We start from the raw sequence: 20,250 nt of genomic DNA, 5'->3' as shown, positions 1-20,250 counted from the left end.
ATAAACAAGTGTGTTAAAACATAGTTCATGCTGAAACCCTCATATTGAACACAGTGGTATTCACTAAACGGATGGTTTAGCATTTAGGATAATATTTTACCGCTGTGTCATTCTATTTTTTATCTTAAAATCATCTTATTTGATTCTTTTATATATTGTACTAGAACACATAGATTAGAACACATAGAGGGCACGAGTAACTGTAAATACAGACATTTATTGATCATCTGAATTACCCCAAAGGACCACTAGATGTCTTGTAATAAATTACATATAATCCTTGAAAGTTACCAAAATGCTGGTAGTTTACTGGTAAACTTCAAACGTTTCCAGTAATATACCCTCCCTTTGCAACCCTACATTTAAGTATATTATCCTATTATATGACTGTTCATGACAGATGTTTGTTCCAGGACTCACATCCGGCCTCCTAGAGACCGTATCAAGATACACTATTTTCTTTCCTTTATCTCGATTGGTCAGGCAAGATCATGTGAAACATATCGCGATATGCTATTGGACAGTACAGCAACACAGTGATTGACTAGCAGGGAAGAGTTATTCTATTAGTCAGAGATTCCATTCTGCTGGAAGGAAGGAGAGGCCTGGTCAATCTCTCTCTCTGTTTTTAGTATTTTTATTTTAACCTCCCTCCCTCCCTCCCTCCCTCCCTCCCTCCCTCCCTCCCTCCCTCCCTCCCTCCCTCCCTCCCTCTCTCTCCCTCCCTCTTTCCCCTCCATCTCTCTCTCTCTCCCCCATATCTCTCTCTCGCATCTCTCTCTGCTCTGTCCCTCTTTCCCATCCATCTCTCTCTCTCATCTCTCTCTCTCTCTCTCCCCATCGCTCTCTCTCCCATCTCTCTCTCTCTCGTGCTCTCTCCCCCATCTCTCTCGCTCTCCATCTCTCTCTCTATGTCTCTCTCCCCCCATCGCTCTCTCTCTCTCTTTGATTTATTATGAATGAGTAGCTTTAAGTTTGCATGTCTGTTGGTCGTGTGATGTCTGAGTTTTGTCATTGTGGATTAGGGCCACAGCACATGCTATTACAACACTCAAGCTTTCTCACACGCTCTCTCTTTCTCTCTCTCCCTCTTTCCTTTCTCTATCTCTATCTTTCTATCTCCCGCACGCGCGCGCACACACACAGACCATAAGTGTGCAGTGTACCACTGCCTTGGGTTATTTTGAATTATTCATATCTCAGAAGCCCAGTACGCACGCCACACACACATTCTCACACACTCCCTCCACAGTCCCACAGCTGCTCAAATACGCGCACACACACTGACTGACTGAAGACTCTTTCTCTCTGACACATACACAGACATGGACGCTCACACACACCATGCCATGGTAATAGCGGTGCTGAGACTGTAGGATCTGGGTCAGCCACGACCCCGTTTTCTTAGAATTGCTGCTTTTTAATTAAGCTGCACGCCACATCCAACCAGGCCCTGTAATCATTGAATATGCATTATGTGGAGCTGTGAAAGTCTCACCTCCGCCCGTGTGTGAGTATGAGATGTGTGTTTCTCCAGCCGTAGCTCTGCACTACACAGCACCAGGGTTACACACCTTAGTGCATACATAATGGCACTGCCTTTTCCCCCATAGAAAACCTTGTAGTCGGTATTTTCCTTAATTTTGCTCAAACATGGTCATAGTGTGAGCTGAGTACAGTGCATCAAATGGCCACAAGATAAATGGTTGTTTTGCAGGCAAAGAAAACCCCATCTCACACGAGACACATTAATACAGCGACCTAGTTTTCCAAGAGATGCAGGAGCAATCTAGTTTTGTGTCTAGCGTGTGTGTGTGTGTGTGTGTGTGTGTGAGCATGCGTTTTTGTGTGTGTCTTTTGTTTCTGTTTGTGTTGCAGGAACATGTTGTGGGTGGAATGAGCGCTCTCCTATTGTTACAGCTGTATAGTTTCTACTGAAAACAAGGGATTGAAATTGAACCAGCCAAAAGACTCCCAGAAAACATCAATTGAAAATGGTACGCAAGGTGATCCAGGACAGACACAGGCATAACCCATAACCTCCATCCCTTTTACCTCTCCCACCCCCTCCTCAATCACAATATCATATCAAAAGCCAAACAGGCTTACATTCACATTTTAGTCGTTAGCAATTTAGCAAATGCTCTTATCCAGAGCGACTTAGTCAGAGCGTTCATGTTGATACTTTTCATACTTAATGATTTGTAATAGCACGTACCACTTCCTGATTATCTCAGTGATTTGCAGTACAAGGTATGGAGCCATTTATTAAAATAAATCTGCTCTGATACTATGGGACAGCCTTGCTAATGTGAATGGAATGTGTGGTGGTGGAGAGCACGGGAAGGTACAGGAATGGAGGCCTGGAGGAACGGTGAACTATAGGAACATGCTTAAGCTGACATTAGTTCAACATGATGCATATGTTTGGTATCCGTTCTGATCTCCTACACATAAACTATGATCAACTGTAGTGGAGAGCAGTTACAGGGGCACCTGCAATTCCTCGTACTGTGGTAGTAGCTCTTGGAATGAACTACAGGCCTATATTCCCCCTTGACGTTCCATTCTCTAAGCAGATGTCAAAGGAGATGGATGCTTGTTATTACTTTCCAGATTAGCCACTCTACCACCCTGTTACTGGAACCAAAGTGGGTCGTTTTAGGCCTCCTACAGAGGCTAAGGCTGCTTCCCGAATGACACACTAGTTCCTTTATTGTGCACTACTTATGACCAGGACCCTGGTAAAAAATGTGCCATTTGGGACAGATCCTCAATGTAATGGGGGTGGATGTTAGGGTGGGCCTGCGCTGCCAACTTAGTAATTTACATCCACTACCATGCCCCTCTGGCTCGACTAGGCCCAGGGACCGTCTTACCCACCAGCCCAATTGAAACCCTCACAGAGTTTGTAATAAGAAGGCTATGGAGAAAACATGTACTTTTAGCATGTTGAGTTGTAGTGAACGTTTAGCCTTTTAGAAGTAGACATTAATGGATGTCTATTTTCATAATGCTCTGATTCATAGAATGATTGTGAATTTCCATTGAAAAATGAAATTGAAAAATGGCCCCTCTACTCTGACTCATAGATGTGTGCCTTTGCTCTTGCAATAATGGCTAACAATTATGAAATGACTGATGGGAAAACCTCTTTGGCCAGAGAACCATTAGAGATATGACAGGTTAGTATGGTCACTTCAGTCCAAATAGGGAGAGAAAAAGATACTGCAAATTTAGAAAAGTTGTCCTTAGTCCACCTTTCTTTTCTAACACCCAATACCTGTAACATCTACTGTGAAAGTTATTCATCTGCTTTATTTTTCTGTCCTTACTATCGTCCAAACTACATCAATATTTCAATATTTATCTTTATCTTTCCTCATATATTTGTCCTATGCTTCATTGAGCTTGCATCCAGTTCTCCTTTCCAAACAGAAAGAGATGTTCAGTGTTCTCATTTGTCGTACCACATCTTAACAGAAGTCACAAACCTCCCCCTTTTGTGTGAGGGAACAGCGTCTGCGAAACAGTAACTGAAAATTGCTTCCATACAAAGTGCCAAATAAAGGTGTTTTTCCTTTGAAGCTGCATTTATGTTCTCTCACTCGTTCTCTTTCTCTAACTCTCTCTCTCTCTTCACCTCTCCTCTCTCGCTCCACCTCTCCTTTCTCTCTCTTTCTCTAACTCTCTATCCACCTCTCTTCTCTCTCTCCACCTCTCCTCTCTCTCGCCACCTCCCCACTCTCTCCACCTCTTTTCTCTCTCTTTCTCTAACTCTCTCTCTCCACCTCTCCTCTCTCTCTCCACCTCTCTTCTCTCTCTCTCTCTCCCAAACTAAGTCACTTCACTTCTCTCCTCCCCTCCTCTCCTTTTCTCACACAGCAGCCTCACCTAGTTCTCCTCATTGAGCTGCTGGAGGTGTAAGTTAAGTTAACACTGTTCATACGTTGCTCGCTTTACAGAGAGTGAGGTAACTACTGTATGCGAAGGTGTCTGTGTGTGGGTGTCTGTGGGTGTTCTGATCAGAACACTGGCATGTGTTACACAACAGTAGAGAGAGTCAGAAACGATCAATTACTACTTAGCCTGCAGAACTAAGACAGTTCCCTGCCTAGATATCACCACAGCACAGCATAGAAGGAGCACCTGAGTACAGTATCATTGGACTGGAGCAAAACAGAAATTGAGACAAAAAAAAATTGTGTGAGTGTGTGTCAGTAGTGTTAGTATTATTATTATTAGTAGTACTATTCCCCAAATGTATCACCTGGTTTGATATCCCTTACACTATTAAATAGTACAAGCATTAATCCCGAAGAGTTTTATCGCCCTCCCTCGCTCACCTAGCGTTCATTTGATTACCCACATTCTAGCTCACCTAGCGTTCATTTGATTACCCACATTCTAGCTCACCTAGCGTTCAGTTGATTACCCACATTCTTGGGATCATTGTTATCTTCCACCTTCACAAAGGCTGCTCTGCTCCCCTCAGAAGGCCTGTGTGTGAGAGCAACCTGGTCTCAGAGCATTTTGTATTATTATGTACGTAAATCCGAGACATCCCATTTAGTATGATATGTTAGGTTTTGTATGGTATGCATTAATCTGTGGATGTCCATGACCCATTTCATAAGTTAAGTTATGAAATACAGTAAGTATTGTTCCGAATTTGCAAAATGTAGAATATGTTCCGAATTTTAAGTATGATTTAAGTATGATATGTTACAAATTCCAACTAGGTTACTAGGTGGCTAATGTTAGTTAGCTGGGTAACGTTATCTAGGCTAGGGGTTAGGGTTAGGAGTTAAGCTTAGGGTTAATTTTAGGAGTTAGCTAAAAGGGTTAAGGTTAGGGTTAGGGGAAGGGTTAGCTAACATACTAATAAGTTGCAAAGTAGCTAAAAAGTAGTAAGTAGTTGAAAAGTTGCTAATTAGCTAAAAGTTGTGATGAGATTCGAACTCATAACCTTTGCGTTGCTATACTTCGCGTTATACGCCCACCCATCCAACCCGACCAACACCATTACTTTTGTTTTTGCCTTAAGTAACCATCTGCCTGCCTTAAGTAACCATCTGCCTTATGTAACCATCTGCCTTATGTAACCATACCAAACGTAACATATCCTACACATTTTTCTATCCCGGATTTACATTTCCTATGTTACGTGTAGTCTATGAGACCAGGCTGGTGAGAGAAACGGTGTAATGAGAGAAGAGAAGGGTGTGGGCTGGATGTATATCTGGATGGCTTTTCTCTCTCTTACATTACGCTGCTTTGATCTGACGCATGCCTCCCTATCTTTGAAGGGGTAATCACCTCCCCCTTTGAACAGGCAGGAGACTCAGAGACACAGAGAGACAGAGACAGACCAGAGCCCCATCTCTACTGAGACAGGTGAAGAGAGAAGAAGAGAGGGAGTAATGATTGGGAGAGGGAATATATTGAGAGGGAGAGAGGCTGAGAGAGATAGACTGATTCAATATTTTTCTAGAAGTTTGAAAATGTATATGTTAACACTTTCCATGCTTTTTTAATGATATTTAATTGCTATACAAGGTGCAGGAGAGCGCAACAAGCTCTCAGTCTCACATCAGAATTAAACGTTCATCCATGTTTCTCAAACGGAACCAGGGGCAGATGCTTACACCCATCCGACATCCCCGTCCACAATGCTGAAACCTACTTGATGGTAACAGCACTCACTGTTGCCTGTAGTGGCTGGTTTCCACGTCATCTCCCGACGTCCTCAGACATGGATATACTGACTTACAGTACCAGTCAAAAGTTTGGACACACCTACTGTTTCAAAGTTTTTCTTTATTTTACTATTTTCTACATTGTAGAATAATAGTGAAGACATCAAAACTATGAAATAACATGTATTGAATCATGTAGTAACAAAAAAAGGTTTAAACAAATAGATTTAGATTCTTCAAAGGAGCCACCCTTTGGCTCGATGACAGCTTTGCGCACTCTTGGACTTCTCTCAACCAGCTTCACCTGGAATGCTTTTCCAACAGACTTGAAGGAGATCCCACATATGCTGAGCACTTGTTGGCTGCTTTTCAACTCATCCCAAACCATCTCAATTGGGTTGAGGTTGGGTGATTGTGGAGGCCAGGTCATCTGATGCAGCACTCCATCACTTTCCATCTTGGTCAAATATCCCTTACACAGCCTGGAGGTGTTGTCATGTTGAAAAACAAATGATAGTCCCACTAAGCTCAAACCAGATGGGATGGCGTATTGCTGCAGAATGCTGTGGTAGCCATGCTGGTTAAGTGTGCCTTGAAATGTAAATAAATCACAGACAGTGTCACCAGCAAAGCACCATCACACCTCCTCCTCCATGCTTCGTGGTGGGAAGCACACATGCAGAGATAATCCATTCACCATTCTCTGCATCTCACAAAGATACAAATTTGGACTCATCAGACCAAAGGACAGATTTCCGCCGGTCTAATGTCCATTGCTCGTGCTTCTTGGCCCAAGCAATTCGACCATGAATGCCTGATTCATGCAGTCTTCTCTGAACAGATGATGTTGAGATGTGTCCATTACTTGAACTCTGTGAAGCATTTATTTGGGCTGCAATTTTTGAGGCTGGTAACTCGAAGGAACTTGTCCTCTGCAGCAGAGGTAACTCTTGGTCTTCCTTTCTTGTGGCGGTCCTCATGAGTCAGTTTCATCATAGCGCTTGATCCTTTTTGCGACTGCACTTGGAGAAACTTTTAAAATTCTTGAAATGTTCCGTATTGACTGACCTTCATGTCTTAAAGTAATGATGAACTGTCATTTCTCTTTGCTTATTTGAGCTGTTCTTGCCATAATATGGACTTGGTCTTTTACCAAATAGGGCTATCTTCTGAATACCACCCTACCTTGTCACAACACAACTGATTGGCTCAAACGCATTCACTTTTAACAATGCACACCTGTTAATTGAAATGCGTTCCAGGTGACTACCTCATGAACCTGGTTGAGAAAATGCCAAGAGTGTGCAAAGCTGTTATCAAGGGAAAGGGTGGCAACTTTGAAGAATCTAAAATCTAAAATATATTTTGATTTGTTTCACACTTTTTTTGTTTACTACATGATTCCATATGTGTTATTTCATAGTTTTTATGTTTTCATTATTGTTCTACAATGTAGAAAATAGTAAAAATAAAGAAAAACCCTGCAATGATTAGGTGTGTCCAAACTGTTGACTGGTACTGTATATCACGGGTGACTTGCATGGAGACAAAGGGTGTGTGCTCAGCTGGAGACAGTTCCCCAGTTTCACCACTAGGAGTGCTCTCAGATGGGTATAGTCAGTCAGTTTGCCCGTTTCACCACTAGGAGTGCTCTGAGCTGAGCAGCGGTGGGGTTGTCTTCATAGTATGGATGCAGCAGTGGTGGATTTAATTGACATGGTGCAGGAGAACAGTCAGCTCTGATTAACTCCTGGGTTTGTCCTCAGGTGAAAGAGAGGAAGGGAGAAAGGGGGTGGAGAGTGAGAAGGAATGAGATTGAGAGAAAGATTGAAAGCAGTAGACCGTTTCCCCCTCCTTTGTGAGATGTCACAGGTGGAGACATAATTCCTGGGACAGCTCTGACAGTCTGACGGACTAGGAGAAGCTTACTCACAAAATATGCACACACACACACACACATCATTCTACCCACGTGTATTGTTAGGTACACATACCACATATTAACATAGAAATTAGTAATTATTGGCCAGGAATGAAAGCTGAACCACAGAACACAAGAACAACCTCCTTTACACACACACAACCTTTGAACTAAAGCCTTGGACATCTTTCCTTTTGTTGAAGATATTTAGTACCAGTGCTTGTGATGTAGGCCTACACTAAAAAGTGCTGGGTTAAAAACAACCTAATTTGGATAATTTTTGACCAGAACATGTTGTGTTATTTTGACACAGCCAATTGGGTCACAAACAACCGATTGTTTTCTTTAAGTTGGGTTGTTGATGCTGGTTTATTGAGCTATGATCCACCGGGTCAGATTAGAAGATGAGGGGTATGGCGTTCAGATAGTTGTTTTTGGCCACCCGTGAGAGGAAATGTCATCCAGGTTAATCTGTTCTGTTATATTGACAACAAATGTTAAGGTTGAGCACTGACACTTTTGTAGCTTTAAAGATGCATTATGAAGAAATCGATCCGCCATTTTCTGGTTTACTAAAATTTGAATAGTTCGCCTAATTTCAGTTTGTGACAAAACAAGAAAGTATTGTGTAGAGAATCATTGTACCGTCGAAAGTAAAATTACAGATCTATAACTCACATTTCTATGTACTTTTGGTGAGGTCGCCCAAAAAGTTATATATTGCAGCTTTAATATCTTATTAACGTAAGTATTCACACCCCTGGGTCAATACTTTGTAGAAGCCACTTTGGCAGCGATTCCAGCTGTGAGTGTTTCTAGGTAAGTCTCTAAGAGCTTTCCACACCTGGATTGTGCAACATTATTATTTTCAAAATAATTAAAGCGCTTTCAAATTCTTTCTTGAACATTGCTAGGCAACAACTTTCAGGTCTTGACGTACATTTTCAAGTAGATTTAAGTCAAAACTGTAACTCGAACACTCAGGAACATTCACTGTCTTCTTGGCAAGCAAATCCAGTGTAGATTTGTCCTGGTGTTTTAGGTTATTGTCCTGTTGAAAGGTGAATTAATCTCACAGTGTCTGGTGGAAAGCTAACTGAACCAGGTTTTCCTCTAGGATTTTGCCTGTGCTTTTTTTTTATCCTGAAGAACTTCCCAGGCCTTAATGATTACAAGCATACCCATAACATGGTGCAGCCACCAACCACTATGCTTGACAATATGGAGTGTTACTCAGTAATGGGTTGTAATGGATTTGCCCCGAACATAACACTTTGTATTCAGGACAAAAAGTGAATTGTTTGCCACATTTCTTTTGTATTACTTTAGTGCCTTGTTACAAACAGGATGCATGTTTTGTAATATTTGTATTTTGTACAGGCTTCCTTCTGTTCACTCTATCAATTAGATTAGTATTCTGGAGTAACTGCAATGTTGTTGATCCATCCTCAGTTTTTTCCTATCACAGCCATTAAACTATGTGAATGTTTTAAAGTCACCATTGGCCATGGTAAAATCCCTGAGCGGTTTCCTTCCTCTCCAGCAACTGCGTTAGGAATGACGCCTGCATCTTTGTAGTGACTGGGTGTATTGATACACCATCCAAAGTGTAATTAATAACTTCACCATGCTCAAAGGGATATTCAATGTCTGCTTTTTATCTTTTATTTTTTACCCATCTAACAATAGGTGCCCTTCTTTGCGTGGCATTGGAAAAGCTCCCTGGTCTTTGTGGTTGAATCTGTGTTTGAAATTCACTGCTCGGCTGAGGGACCTTATAGATAATTATATATGTGGGATAGAGAGATGAGGTAGTCATAAAAAATGACATTAAACACTATTTCTGCACTCAGGGTGAGTCCCTGCAACTTATTATGCGACTTGATTTAACTCCTGAACTTATTTAGTCGTTCCATAACAAAGGGGTGGAATACTTATTGACTAAAGACATTTCAGCTGTTCATTTGTAATGCATTTGTAAACATTTAAAAAACATTTTAAATTCAGGTTGTAATACAACAAAATGTGGGAAAAGACGGGGTGTGAATACTTTCTGAAGGCACATAAGTGGACATTATAAAAATCTGGCCCGCAATTTCATAGTCTTTTCAATTATGGCCCGTGCGCTGAATGAGTTTGACACCCCTGGGCTAGCGTATTTTTTTATTTAGCAAGCTAAAAACACAGAGCCTAACCTTAGCTAGCTGCTGGGAGGATGTCATGTCATTGGGGAAGTGAGTGAGTACCGAGTTTTCCCCTTCATATCGCTTTTCGTAGGCTACTGCTAGGACAAGCATGTTTTGGCAGGCAAGCTGCAGAAGGACGAGCAGGCGACTATTCCTTATCGTTTATCAGTACAATGTTCCCTCATTAGATTTTAGCTCATCTCACTCTGGCTAGCATTAGTTGTTGATCTTGTGGTTGTTGATGTGCATAACTGAGGGAGAGAGAGCTTACCTTTTCATGGTTGTTTGATCAATAGGACTGTGAAGTTCCCAAATGTAAGAGGACTCCCGTCATATTTGCAGAAATATTTTGTGGTTTTGGAGAATGCGTTCTAATGATCTAAAGTCGCGCAGTTGCTACTGTCTGTAGAGACACAGTCCAGTTCAAAGTGAATGATGACAGGCCGGTGTGGCAAACGGCTTATTTGCCTACTGTAGCTCTGATTGGCTATGGCGCACCAGTCTCCGTAGACTCCTGTACTGGACAAGACAGATGTTTTATTTGCTGCAGTGTCTACTGCAGTGGCCGCTTTCCCACTCTATATTGCTATCGAATTTTCACAAATGCCTTGCGATGCATAATTCCCAAACATTCTATAAATTTATGAAAATGTCAAAATGGCCATATCTAAGTGCTCTCTTGTCAAAATGTAAAAAAAGGTATCATGCTCTTCCCAGGGGTGTATATGAACATATTTTAATAAGATGTTATGTTGTTAAAATGCTGTCAGTTACGCTTTATGCCTATCCCAATGTTGGGATAGTTACCACTTTGTTATAATATTTAAATAATAATATTATAAATGTGTAATATGCAAAAATATTAAAGGAAAATAGAAAATTGCAGTGTACAAACTTAATATGATGAACATGTATGACATTTATTCTCACGGGTGGCTAAAAAGAACGAATTGAAAGCCATGCCCCCAATGAGCCACAATTTTGGATTACCCAAACATGGATTAATTTAACTATTAGTTGGGTTTTTATTCACTTTCATGCTGGGTTGAGCCAGCAAATGGGTATTTTTTTATGTAATCCATAGGTTATTTTCAGGATGTGTGGCCTATTGGGGGCGTGGCTTTCAGACAGGTATTTTTGGCCACTCGTGAGAGCAAATATTATTCCTGTTCATCATGTTATGTTTCTACACTGCAAATAAAAATATCCTTAAATATTTCTGCACATTTCATATTTTAATATACAATTAATAACATTATTATTGAAATACCATAAAGTGGCAACTATCCCAACATTGGGGTACACATAAGCACATGATGAAATCAATTTGTGTAAACTTCGTTACGCTACAAAAGTGCCAGTGCTAAACCGGAATAACATTTACTCTCATGGGTGGCCAAAAATAACTATCTGAAAGCCACGCTCCTACTATGCCACGCCTCCAGTCTTCTGATCTGACCCGTTGGATCATAGATTAATAACCCAACTAAATGACCCAACTGGCTGTGACAAAAATAACCCAGTGTGTTCTGTACACTACCCAGCAATGGGTTGTTATTTAACCCAGCATTGTTTTGTGTGTAACCATCTTAAGTGTTCTCTAAGTATGCATGTATTATTGTCCATATGGTTATTAGCATAACTTGCCAACATCAGTGTAAACAGCCATCTCTGCTTCCCTTTTTGTGTGTGTGTGTGTGTGTGTGTGTGTGTGTGTGTGTGTGTGTGTGTGTGTGTGTGTCTGACTGTTTTAATTACAGTCTATATCTTCCTTAAATGCTAATAGTCTCCTCTTGGTTTATGAATTTGTTAACCCGGACTCGCATCGTGTCATACATGCTGCTGTTTCCCCCGCTGTTTGTGTGTGGTGAATCTCTGCGGGCACTATGCCAACACCCCCTCTCTTCTACACACATGCACACACACAAACCTTACACACATCAACCCCCTCCTATCTCAACCCCCACTGTTCTCTCCTGTTCCATTCACTCGAGTGGAAAAGTCACTCCACCCAAACTCAATTAAAGCACACAAACACAAAACGGAGGGAAAAATGAGAGAGAGAGAGAGCACAACACTAGAGTCGTAAGACAAACAGACAAAGTCATCTTAATTGCTCCCGCTCTGCTCCTCCCTAGCTTCATTATGGGCAGAAAAGATTGCTGCAAGTCACAGGTGTTCCAGCTACCAGCTCCTCTGTGATTGTAGTTGCTGAAATATTATGTGTGCCACTAGATAGAATGCACAGGGAGAGAGTTGGGAGGGGGGAGCAAGAGAAAGCTAGCGAGAGGGTGTGTATATATATGTGTGTGTGTGTGTGTGTGTGTGTGTGTGTGTGTGTGTGTGTGTGTGTGTGTGTGTGTGTGTGTGTGTGTGTGTGTGTGTGTGTGTGTGTGTGTGTGTGTGTGTGTGTGTGTGTGTGTGTGTGTGTGTGGGTAAGAGAGAGAGCGAGCTAGAAAGAGAGAGAAAGCTAAAGAGAGGGTGTGTGTGTGTGTGTGGGTGGGTGGGTGTGTGTGTAAGAGAGAGAGCGAGCTAGAAAGAGAGAGAAAGCTAAAGAGAGAATCTAAAGACGGAGGGGGAGAGCGAAGGGAAGGGTGAAGAACATAGTGGAGAACAGTATAAGTAGACCTCTCTCCTTGTTGTTATCCTCTTGTGAAAGAACTCTTCCCCTCGCCAATAAGTCAACATAAATCATGTGTGTCGGCTCCCACAGAGCCGTGTCTTGTCTATGGCGAGCAACATTACATGACTCCGAGCCAGGCAGCACAATGTGTATTGAATCAAAATAAGAGGACAAACTCCAAGCGCCATTTAAATAATAACAATTACGGTTCCGAAAATAAAACTTTCTGGAACAATCTCAAGTCCCATGATGCACACTGTGTTTAGTCTTATCTTAGCAGCAAACATACAAACTAGTGCCAATACAAATCACAAATTTGACTCAGAGTTTCTTGTTCTGTCTAAAACGTATCTCCTTGAAGCAAACACAGCTGAAAGTCTTGAGAGAATACAGTAGGTTTTTCATCCAGTTGATTGGTTGACAGGTCCATTGGTTGACAGGTCGGCTATAGTGGGCCAGTGGCGTGCAGCGTAGACAGAGGTATTGGCCAGACCTACAGTACCCAACCTGTGTGTGTGTGATTGAAAGCAACTTGGTACCGTCTGACATCGGGAGCAGTCATGCAGTGAACTGTGGCGTCGGACCACTGAGGTGGTGAGGCCCAAGCAGGCTCCAGGAGGGCCCTCTCAACACACACACACACACACATCACAAACTTCACACTGGGTATCAGTCTTCACCTCTCCCCACGTTTGACACACGGCATCCAGATGTCCAAACTAGGGATTTGCATCATCTGGCACAGGGGAGATACTACCACGCGGCCCTTCAGAGAACCGGACAGATTTTAGATGAGGAAAAGAGATGGAGAGAGGGAGAAAAAGCAAAAAGAAAGAGAGCGGGAGGGAGGGAGAGAAAGCCAGAGAGGGAGAGAGATGGGGGGAAAAATAAGAGATCTGGAGCCACAGGGTTAAAATGGGAGCGTGGAGATTCTTTAAACACGCGGCTGACGTGTAGTTTGACACATTTAACTTCCTCTGAAAGGGAAGAGTATGAGATGTAAAATGCAACTTAAGGATTTGGGTTTGCCTCTAAGCAATCCTCTCTGCTAGTTAATTTTGGATGAGGCTTTGAACGGCGAGTCGAGCTATGCTGCTCAGAATGGGTGAAATGGATTTTAAGTGCTGCTGCTTTAGAATGGTAGAAGAAGAAATGGTACTGTTTTATCCAAATGGAATGGGCAGAATACCAGAACTAGGACAAAGACATGGTTTATGTCCCAAATGGCACCCTATTCCCTACAGTGCACTACTTTTGACCAAAAATAGTGCCGTTTTTTACTATTTAAAAAAGTTGTGCACTATATAGGGAGTAGGGTGCATTTGGGACACATTTATAGACTTCTTCAGGGGGAATAACACTAATATACTGTAGTTTTGTATCACGGTTAACATACCTAGTTAAATCTCTATCGAGTACAGAGTTTGGTCAGATAATGATTAGGAGACACATTTAATTACATTTTCCATTTTCCTCCTTCAATGTATGAACAGATTTTGTTCTTGTAGTTTGTACTTAATTTAATGCCCCTTGGTAGGACTTAAAGTTCTTTAATCATACATGGTCCAAATGTTCATATTAGGGCTGGGCGATATGGCCAAAATATCTTATTACGGTATTTATTAAAAAATTGTACTGTTTGATGGTATTTTATGTTTTTGAATAATAAAAGTTATACATTTGCTTTATGAGTAGTGCATGACCCTATGGTGGCAACACATACATTCTAAGTGATTTTAATGAGTCTCTCCATTCTATACAAATAATCTTCACTCAAAAATAATTGTCAGAATCTTTTTTGATTTCTGCATTTCCTGCACTCATTTGAGATCATTTCAGCACTGCCACGTAGAGCTGCATGATATGGGCAAACAAATTAGGCCTTATTTTTTACCAAATGTTATAATTGTGATTTGACTTGGGATTTAGAGCAAAACACTTGGGTGAACTGTTGGAATCATGGAAATATATTGATTTTTAGAATATAATAGTGGGCATTTTGAATTCAGTCTTTGACATGACAACGAATGGAAATGCCAGGGAGGAGTTATTGTGACAGGGTAGGAACCAAAGTGTTGATGAGTGTTTCCTAAGGGACCCTATAATCGTTGGCTACATTCAATGTTTTCTCTTAGCTACTTCATATCAATAACATATTCTTGCTTCGCGTATTCCTCTTTGATTGAGAAGATATTGTTGCACAAACAACATGCAGGGGTAGGTCTACACAATCGCTAGTATTATCAGGCTGTAAAGGTAGTTACGTTTGCTCTGACTAGCGATTAGCATTAGCGGCTAACAAGATTTAGGCCCAACTTACTAAGAAAAGATAAACTAGCTTGCAGATGTAAGAAACACAAACTAAGAGTGTAATTATAGAACACTAGTGGATTTATATTAAGAAGCAAAATGAAAACAGCATCATTGTCATCAACATTGTGCTGTATTGAGCATGCAGAGACTGAACACAAGTGTCTTGTGGTAGAAGAACAACAAATGCGCTCCTTGAGTGACAGGGGGCGGGGCTAGTTCTGTATGGAAAGTGGCATGGAGAGCGAGAGACCGGAGAGAGATGACTCACGTAGCTAAGTGAACTATAAAAATGGACGTTACACACAGCATATAATATTTAACAAACCAAACATTCAAGTACCGTTATAGAAGGTAAAGTAAAAGCCCAAACCAGTTCCTACATCCATATCTGTATATCGTAAAATACGGTGTAGCCCAGCCGTGGTTGATATCATAGAATTACATTTAGAATTGGATTATACGATTTCCATGTTTCATTCTGTTAAGTTCATGCATTGAGTCTGCCTATATCACATGCCATATAGAAATGCTGGAAGTAATACTCTAACCAGACAAGGGCTTTAACTTCACCCTGCCATTAACATGCCATAGGGACACTCATAGATAGTTAACAAGTGCCACCAGAGTAAGATATGTGATTGAATTCTCCATTAGTCTGCGTCAGTACAAGCTAGATGTGAAGTGTAGAGGTACTTTACATCCCCTCAGGAATATAGCACAAGGTTAACACGCACGCACGCACGCACGCACGCACGCACGCACGCACGCACGCACGCACGCACGCACGCACACACACACACACACACACACACACACACACACACACACACCACATGCACACACGCACGCACACACACAAACACGCACACACACCACACACACAGACACACACACACCAAACACACACAGACACACACACACACACACACCCATGAAAGAAATAATGTCACGTTTAGCTGAGGTAAGGCATAGCCCAGGGCGATGTTATTCACACACACTGTAAAAGATCCTACAGAGGACTTACCATGTTAAGCTAATGTATTTGTCAGATCTAAAATATGGGAAGCTGAATGAATGAGAAGCTTTTAAGTTTTATCCCAGACAATGAAGCCATAATATAGGAAGTGCCCTTGTGTTTCTGATATTCTCTGTACAGCACTTCATGTGTCATAGATTCTATACACAAGATATCAGGGAGTTGCCTGTGCATGAATTAACGTTTCAGGTTGACTAGAGAGCAGAAGACAATCTCTTGAGTGTGTGTGTGTATATTACACACACACACACACACACACACACACACACACACACACACACACACACACACACACACACACACACACACACACACACACACACACACACACACACACACACACACACCCTACATACTATGCTTCCACATGTGGCTGTGTTTATTGTGGGTGTGTGGTGTGTGCTTAGTTTGAGGCCCGTGCTGTGTCTTAAAATTTACTGGTTTGTTTGTGGCTACAAAAACTGATGTGCAATATGGATGACGTGTGGAGGGCAGGCTCGGCCAGAGCTCAGGGTCCATGTAAGCTGACAGTCACACATTGTAGTTGGGCTGCCTCCGCCCTGCCTGCTCCCAGCCTGCTGCCTGCCGCCCTCCTGCCTGCTCCCAGCCTGCTGCCTGCCGCCCTCCTGCCTGCTCCCAGCCTGCTGCCTGCCGCCCTCCTGCCTGCTCCCAGCCTGCTGCCTGCCGCCCTCCTGCCTGCTCCCAGCCCGCTGCCTGCCTCCGTCCTGCCTGCTCCCAGCCTGCTGCCTGCCTCCGTCCTGCTTGTTCCCAGCCTGCTGCCTGCCTCCTAAGGCTAACAACATCCCTGTGTTTAGTCACAGCTCTCTGGGAGCTGGGTTAACCAACAGAGCTCAGGGACTGGACCTCCTGCTGAATGACTTGATGTTGCTGGGTTAACCAACAGAGCTCAGGGACTGGACCTCCTGCTGAATGACTTGATGTTGCTGCTGTGGCTGTACACACACACACATACAACCGTGCACACACACACAAGATAATGATGCTTCTGTGCTGTCTCCATCCCTTACTCCTAAAGGCCCAGATTGGTGGGTTTGTCCTACCAGAAGCAGGAATGTTGTTGTGTTTCACTGTAATTGGCTGAAGGTGTGTCCTTAACCTTCAGTGACTGTGTGACTGTACCCTTCTAGTGTTGGTGGTGGCCTTTGATGGTTGGCAGGCATTCTCTCTGGGTGTGTTAAATCAGCCCAAACAACAGACAGCCATGGCTGTGTTGGAGTGAATTAAATCTAAATTCATCATGAACACTCGTCTTTCCCTCTCCCTCAGCTACCTTTGGAAGAGTTGACATTTAAGGAGGAGTTTTTCTGTTCTGTGATGGAGAGGAGAGAAAAGTGAAAGGTGATGAATAATACATTGTCCCTCTCCTCCTCTGTTCCTCCTCCTCCTCCGCTGTTCCCGTGAAGCAGTGTGAGGTGGTCTGTCAGGGAGACGTTGATGGCAGTGTGTCAGTCTGGCGGTGGTTATTTGTAAGTGTGGTCGGTCGGTCACTAGGCTCCCCATTGTTTAACCCCAAACAAAAGACAAAAGCTACCGCCACAGAGACCCTCTTCTCTACTGCACAGTGGAGTTACTTCATCAAGCCCTAGGGAAGGCTCTACTCTGAAGAGTGTTCTCTAAGAGAGAGAGAGGGGGGAAATGGAGATGGGGAGAGAGAGATCGAGAGAGAGAGAGAGAGAGAGAGAGAGAGAGGCTGTGTTCATTCTGCCCCCAGGGAGAGACAGAGACTGCATTTTATGTCGAACTGCGACAGATATTCTGACATAAGAAATACATTCTTCCCTAAAATTATAAAACAATACAAAGAATTAGACAACCTTAATGACGAAGACAAACTTAAGGACATACTTAGTTAAAAATCAAAATGCTGTGTTTTAGCAAAAGTATACTGAATTGAGAGAGAGAGAGGGATGTCCCCTTTCCCCCTCTTTGTCATTATATCAGAACAACATGAGAAGGAGAGAAAGGGCTCCTCCAGTCTGGAGTTGACTGAGCAGAGTTACTGTAGTGTTGTTGTGTTTCTGCGCTAATGATGATGATGATGTTTTCTCTGTGGAAGGTTAGAAAGTCAAGTGAACCATTGTACTGCTGTCTCCTATCTCCTGGCTGTTCTTCTCTCACATCTCACTCATTTATCTCTTTTGTGGACCCACCTCTCTGTTCTCTGTTCTCTCTCTCTCTGTTCTCTCTCTCTCTCTCTCTCTCTCTCTCTCTCTCTCTCTCTCTCTCTCTCTCTCTCTCTCTCTCTCTCTCTCTCTCTCTCTCTCTCATATATATATGATGCATTGAGCTGAGGACCTGTTATCTCTCCACTTCTTTCTCCATCAATGTGACTTCTCTAGGCTTTGGTCATAGGATCAAATGTCAACAGTCCACTGCCTGGTCACTGCAAATCTCTCTTCACAACGAGCTACGATTAAACACTGTGATTAATATTGTCACAGTCTCTGTACACTGGTTTCTCTGTGTGTGTGTGTGAGAGAGTCAGAGAGAGACAGAGAGAGAGAGAGTTTCACTCACGTTTATCTGTGCTCATCAGTGTCCATGTCTCTCCTCCCTCTATCTCTGCTCTAATTGGAACATTTTCTCAACTTAATTGCGACTCTCCTTGGCATGCAAATGTTGTTCTCTGGCTCGCCTAGCCTGCCCTCTTTCCTGCTCCTCTCCTCTTTCCAATTAAGATCCAGACAGAGATAGGGCCGCTCAAAGGGAGCACGCTATGAAGGGCTGGGCCCACCACTGCCCCAGACAGGGGGATATTGAGTGGTTGTGACCCCAGCAGAGCACCACCTCGCTGGGCATCACACCCACGTATCTCCCCCTGTGAACTCTGTGGAGGTGGAGGTGTCCTTGATGAGAGCAGTCACTACAGAGCACAGCAGAGCTGTTTGTTTCTGTGTGTGTGTGTGTGTGTGTGTGTGTGTGTGTGTGTGTGTGTGTGTGTGTGTGTGTGTGTGTGTGTGTGTGTGTGTGTGTGTGTGTGTGTGTGTGTGTGTGTGTGTGGATTTTTGGACACTGGCACAACTGAAGCACTTTATCAGCTGTTCTGATCAGATCTCCTCCCCATTGTTCTAGAAGCCATGGGGAGGCATATTGTGTATGAGTGTGAATATTAATTTAGAGATTTTATCATCCAATGTCATGCTTCGTCTGGCCTGCTCGTAGTGTCCAGAGCCAAGTCTCTATTTTATGGCAGTTAAACCAAAGGGGTGTTTATTTGTGTAGTAGTTATCCATTATCAAGTTTTAACATAATTTAATAACCATATATTGTTTTGACTTATTTAGAGCAGAGATATGGATTGCTGTTGATGTACTGAATGTTTCTGAATTGTGATTAACTGATATCACCAACACACACTTCTTTATCTTTAGTCTCTCACTCCTGTCCTCTCCTCTCTTTCTCCATCTCTCCCCCAGCTCCCTCAGTCCGGACACAGAAGACCCAGAAGACTCCTTTCAGAGGGAGGGGTTTGGACGCCAGAGCATGTCAGAGAAACGCACCAAACAGTTTGGCGACAATGCCAATCAGCTTGAGATCATCAAGACGCGCAAGTCCAAGAGCATGGACCTAGGTAATAACTACTGTACACGTCCAAGAGCATGGACCTAGGTAATAACTACTGAACACGTCCAAGAGCATGGACCTAGGTAATAACTACTGTACACGTCCAAGAGCATGGACCTAGGTAATAACTACTGTACACGTCCAAGAGCATGGACCTAGGTAATAACTACTGTACACGTCCAAGAGCATGGACCTAGGTAATAACTACTGTACACGTCCAAGAGCATGGACCTAGGTAATAACTACTGAACACGTCCAAGAGCATGGACCTAGGTAATAACTACTGTACACGTCCAAGAGCATGGACCTAGGTAATAACTACTGTACACGTCCAAGAGCATGGACCTAGGTAATAACTACTGTACAAGTCTGAGAATGGACCTAGGTAATAACTACTGTACAAGTCTGAGAATGGACCTAGATAATAACTACTGTACAAGTCCAAGAGCATGGACCTAGGTAATAACTACTGTACACGTCCAAGAGCATGGACCTAGGTAATAACTACTGTACAAGTCTGAGAATGGACCTAGGTAATAACTACTGTACAAGTCTGAGAATGGACATAGATAATAACTACTGTACAGGTCCAAGAGCATGGACCTAGGTAATAACTACTGTACAAGTCTAAGATAATGGACCTAGGTAATAACTACTGTACAGGTCCAAGAGCATGGTCCTAAGTAATAACTACTGTACAAGTCTAAGATAATGGACCTAGGTAATAACTACTGTACAAGTCTAAGATAATGGACCTAGGTAATAACTACTGTACAGGTCCAAGAGCATGGTCCTAGGTAATACCTACTGTACAAGTCTGAGAATGGACATAGGTAATAACTACTGTACAGGTCCAAGAGCATGGACCTAGGTAATAACTACTGTAC

At 42.7% G+C, this 20,250-nt stretch overlaps 1 protein-coding gene across 2 annotated transcripts in view; it reads left to right on the top strand.

The window, feature by feature from the left end:
* LOC120028005 (partitioning defective 3 homolog) overlaps nucleotides 1-20,250 on the top strand; it is a 577,327-nt gene that overhangs the window by 375,214 nt on the left and 181,863 nt on the right. For both annotated transcript variants that reach the window (XM_038973116.1, XM_038973117.1), the window contains exon 16: nucleotides 19,216-19,370. In XM_038973116.1, coding sequence (XP_038829044.1) covers nucleotides 19,216-19,370 — 155 coding nt within the window. The remainder of the gene's footprint in view (nucleotides 1-19,215; nucleotides 19,371-20,250) is intronic.

Source organism: Salvelinus namaycush, chromosome 33, assembly GCF_016432855.1.
Source record: "Salvelinus namaycush isolate Seneca chromosome 33, SaNama_1.0, whole genome shotgun sequence".
NCBI classification, from domain to species: domain Eukaryota; kingdom Metazoa; phylum Chordata; class Actinopteri; order Salmoniformes; family Salmonidae; genus Salvelinus; species Salvelinus namaycush.
This window is presented reverse-complemented; position numbering and strand designations above follow the sequence as displayed.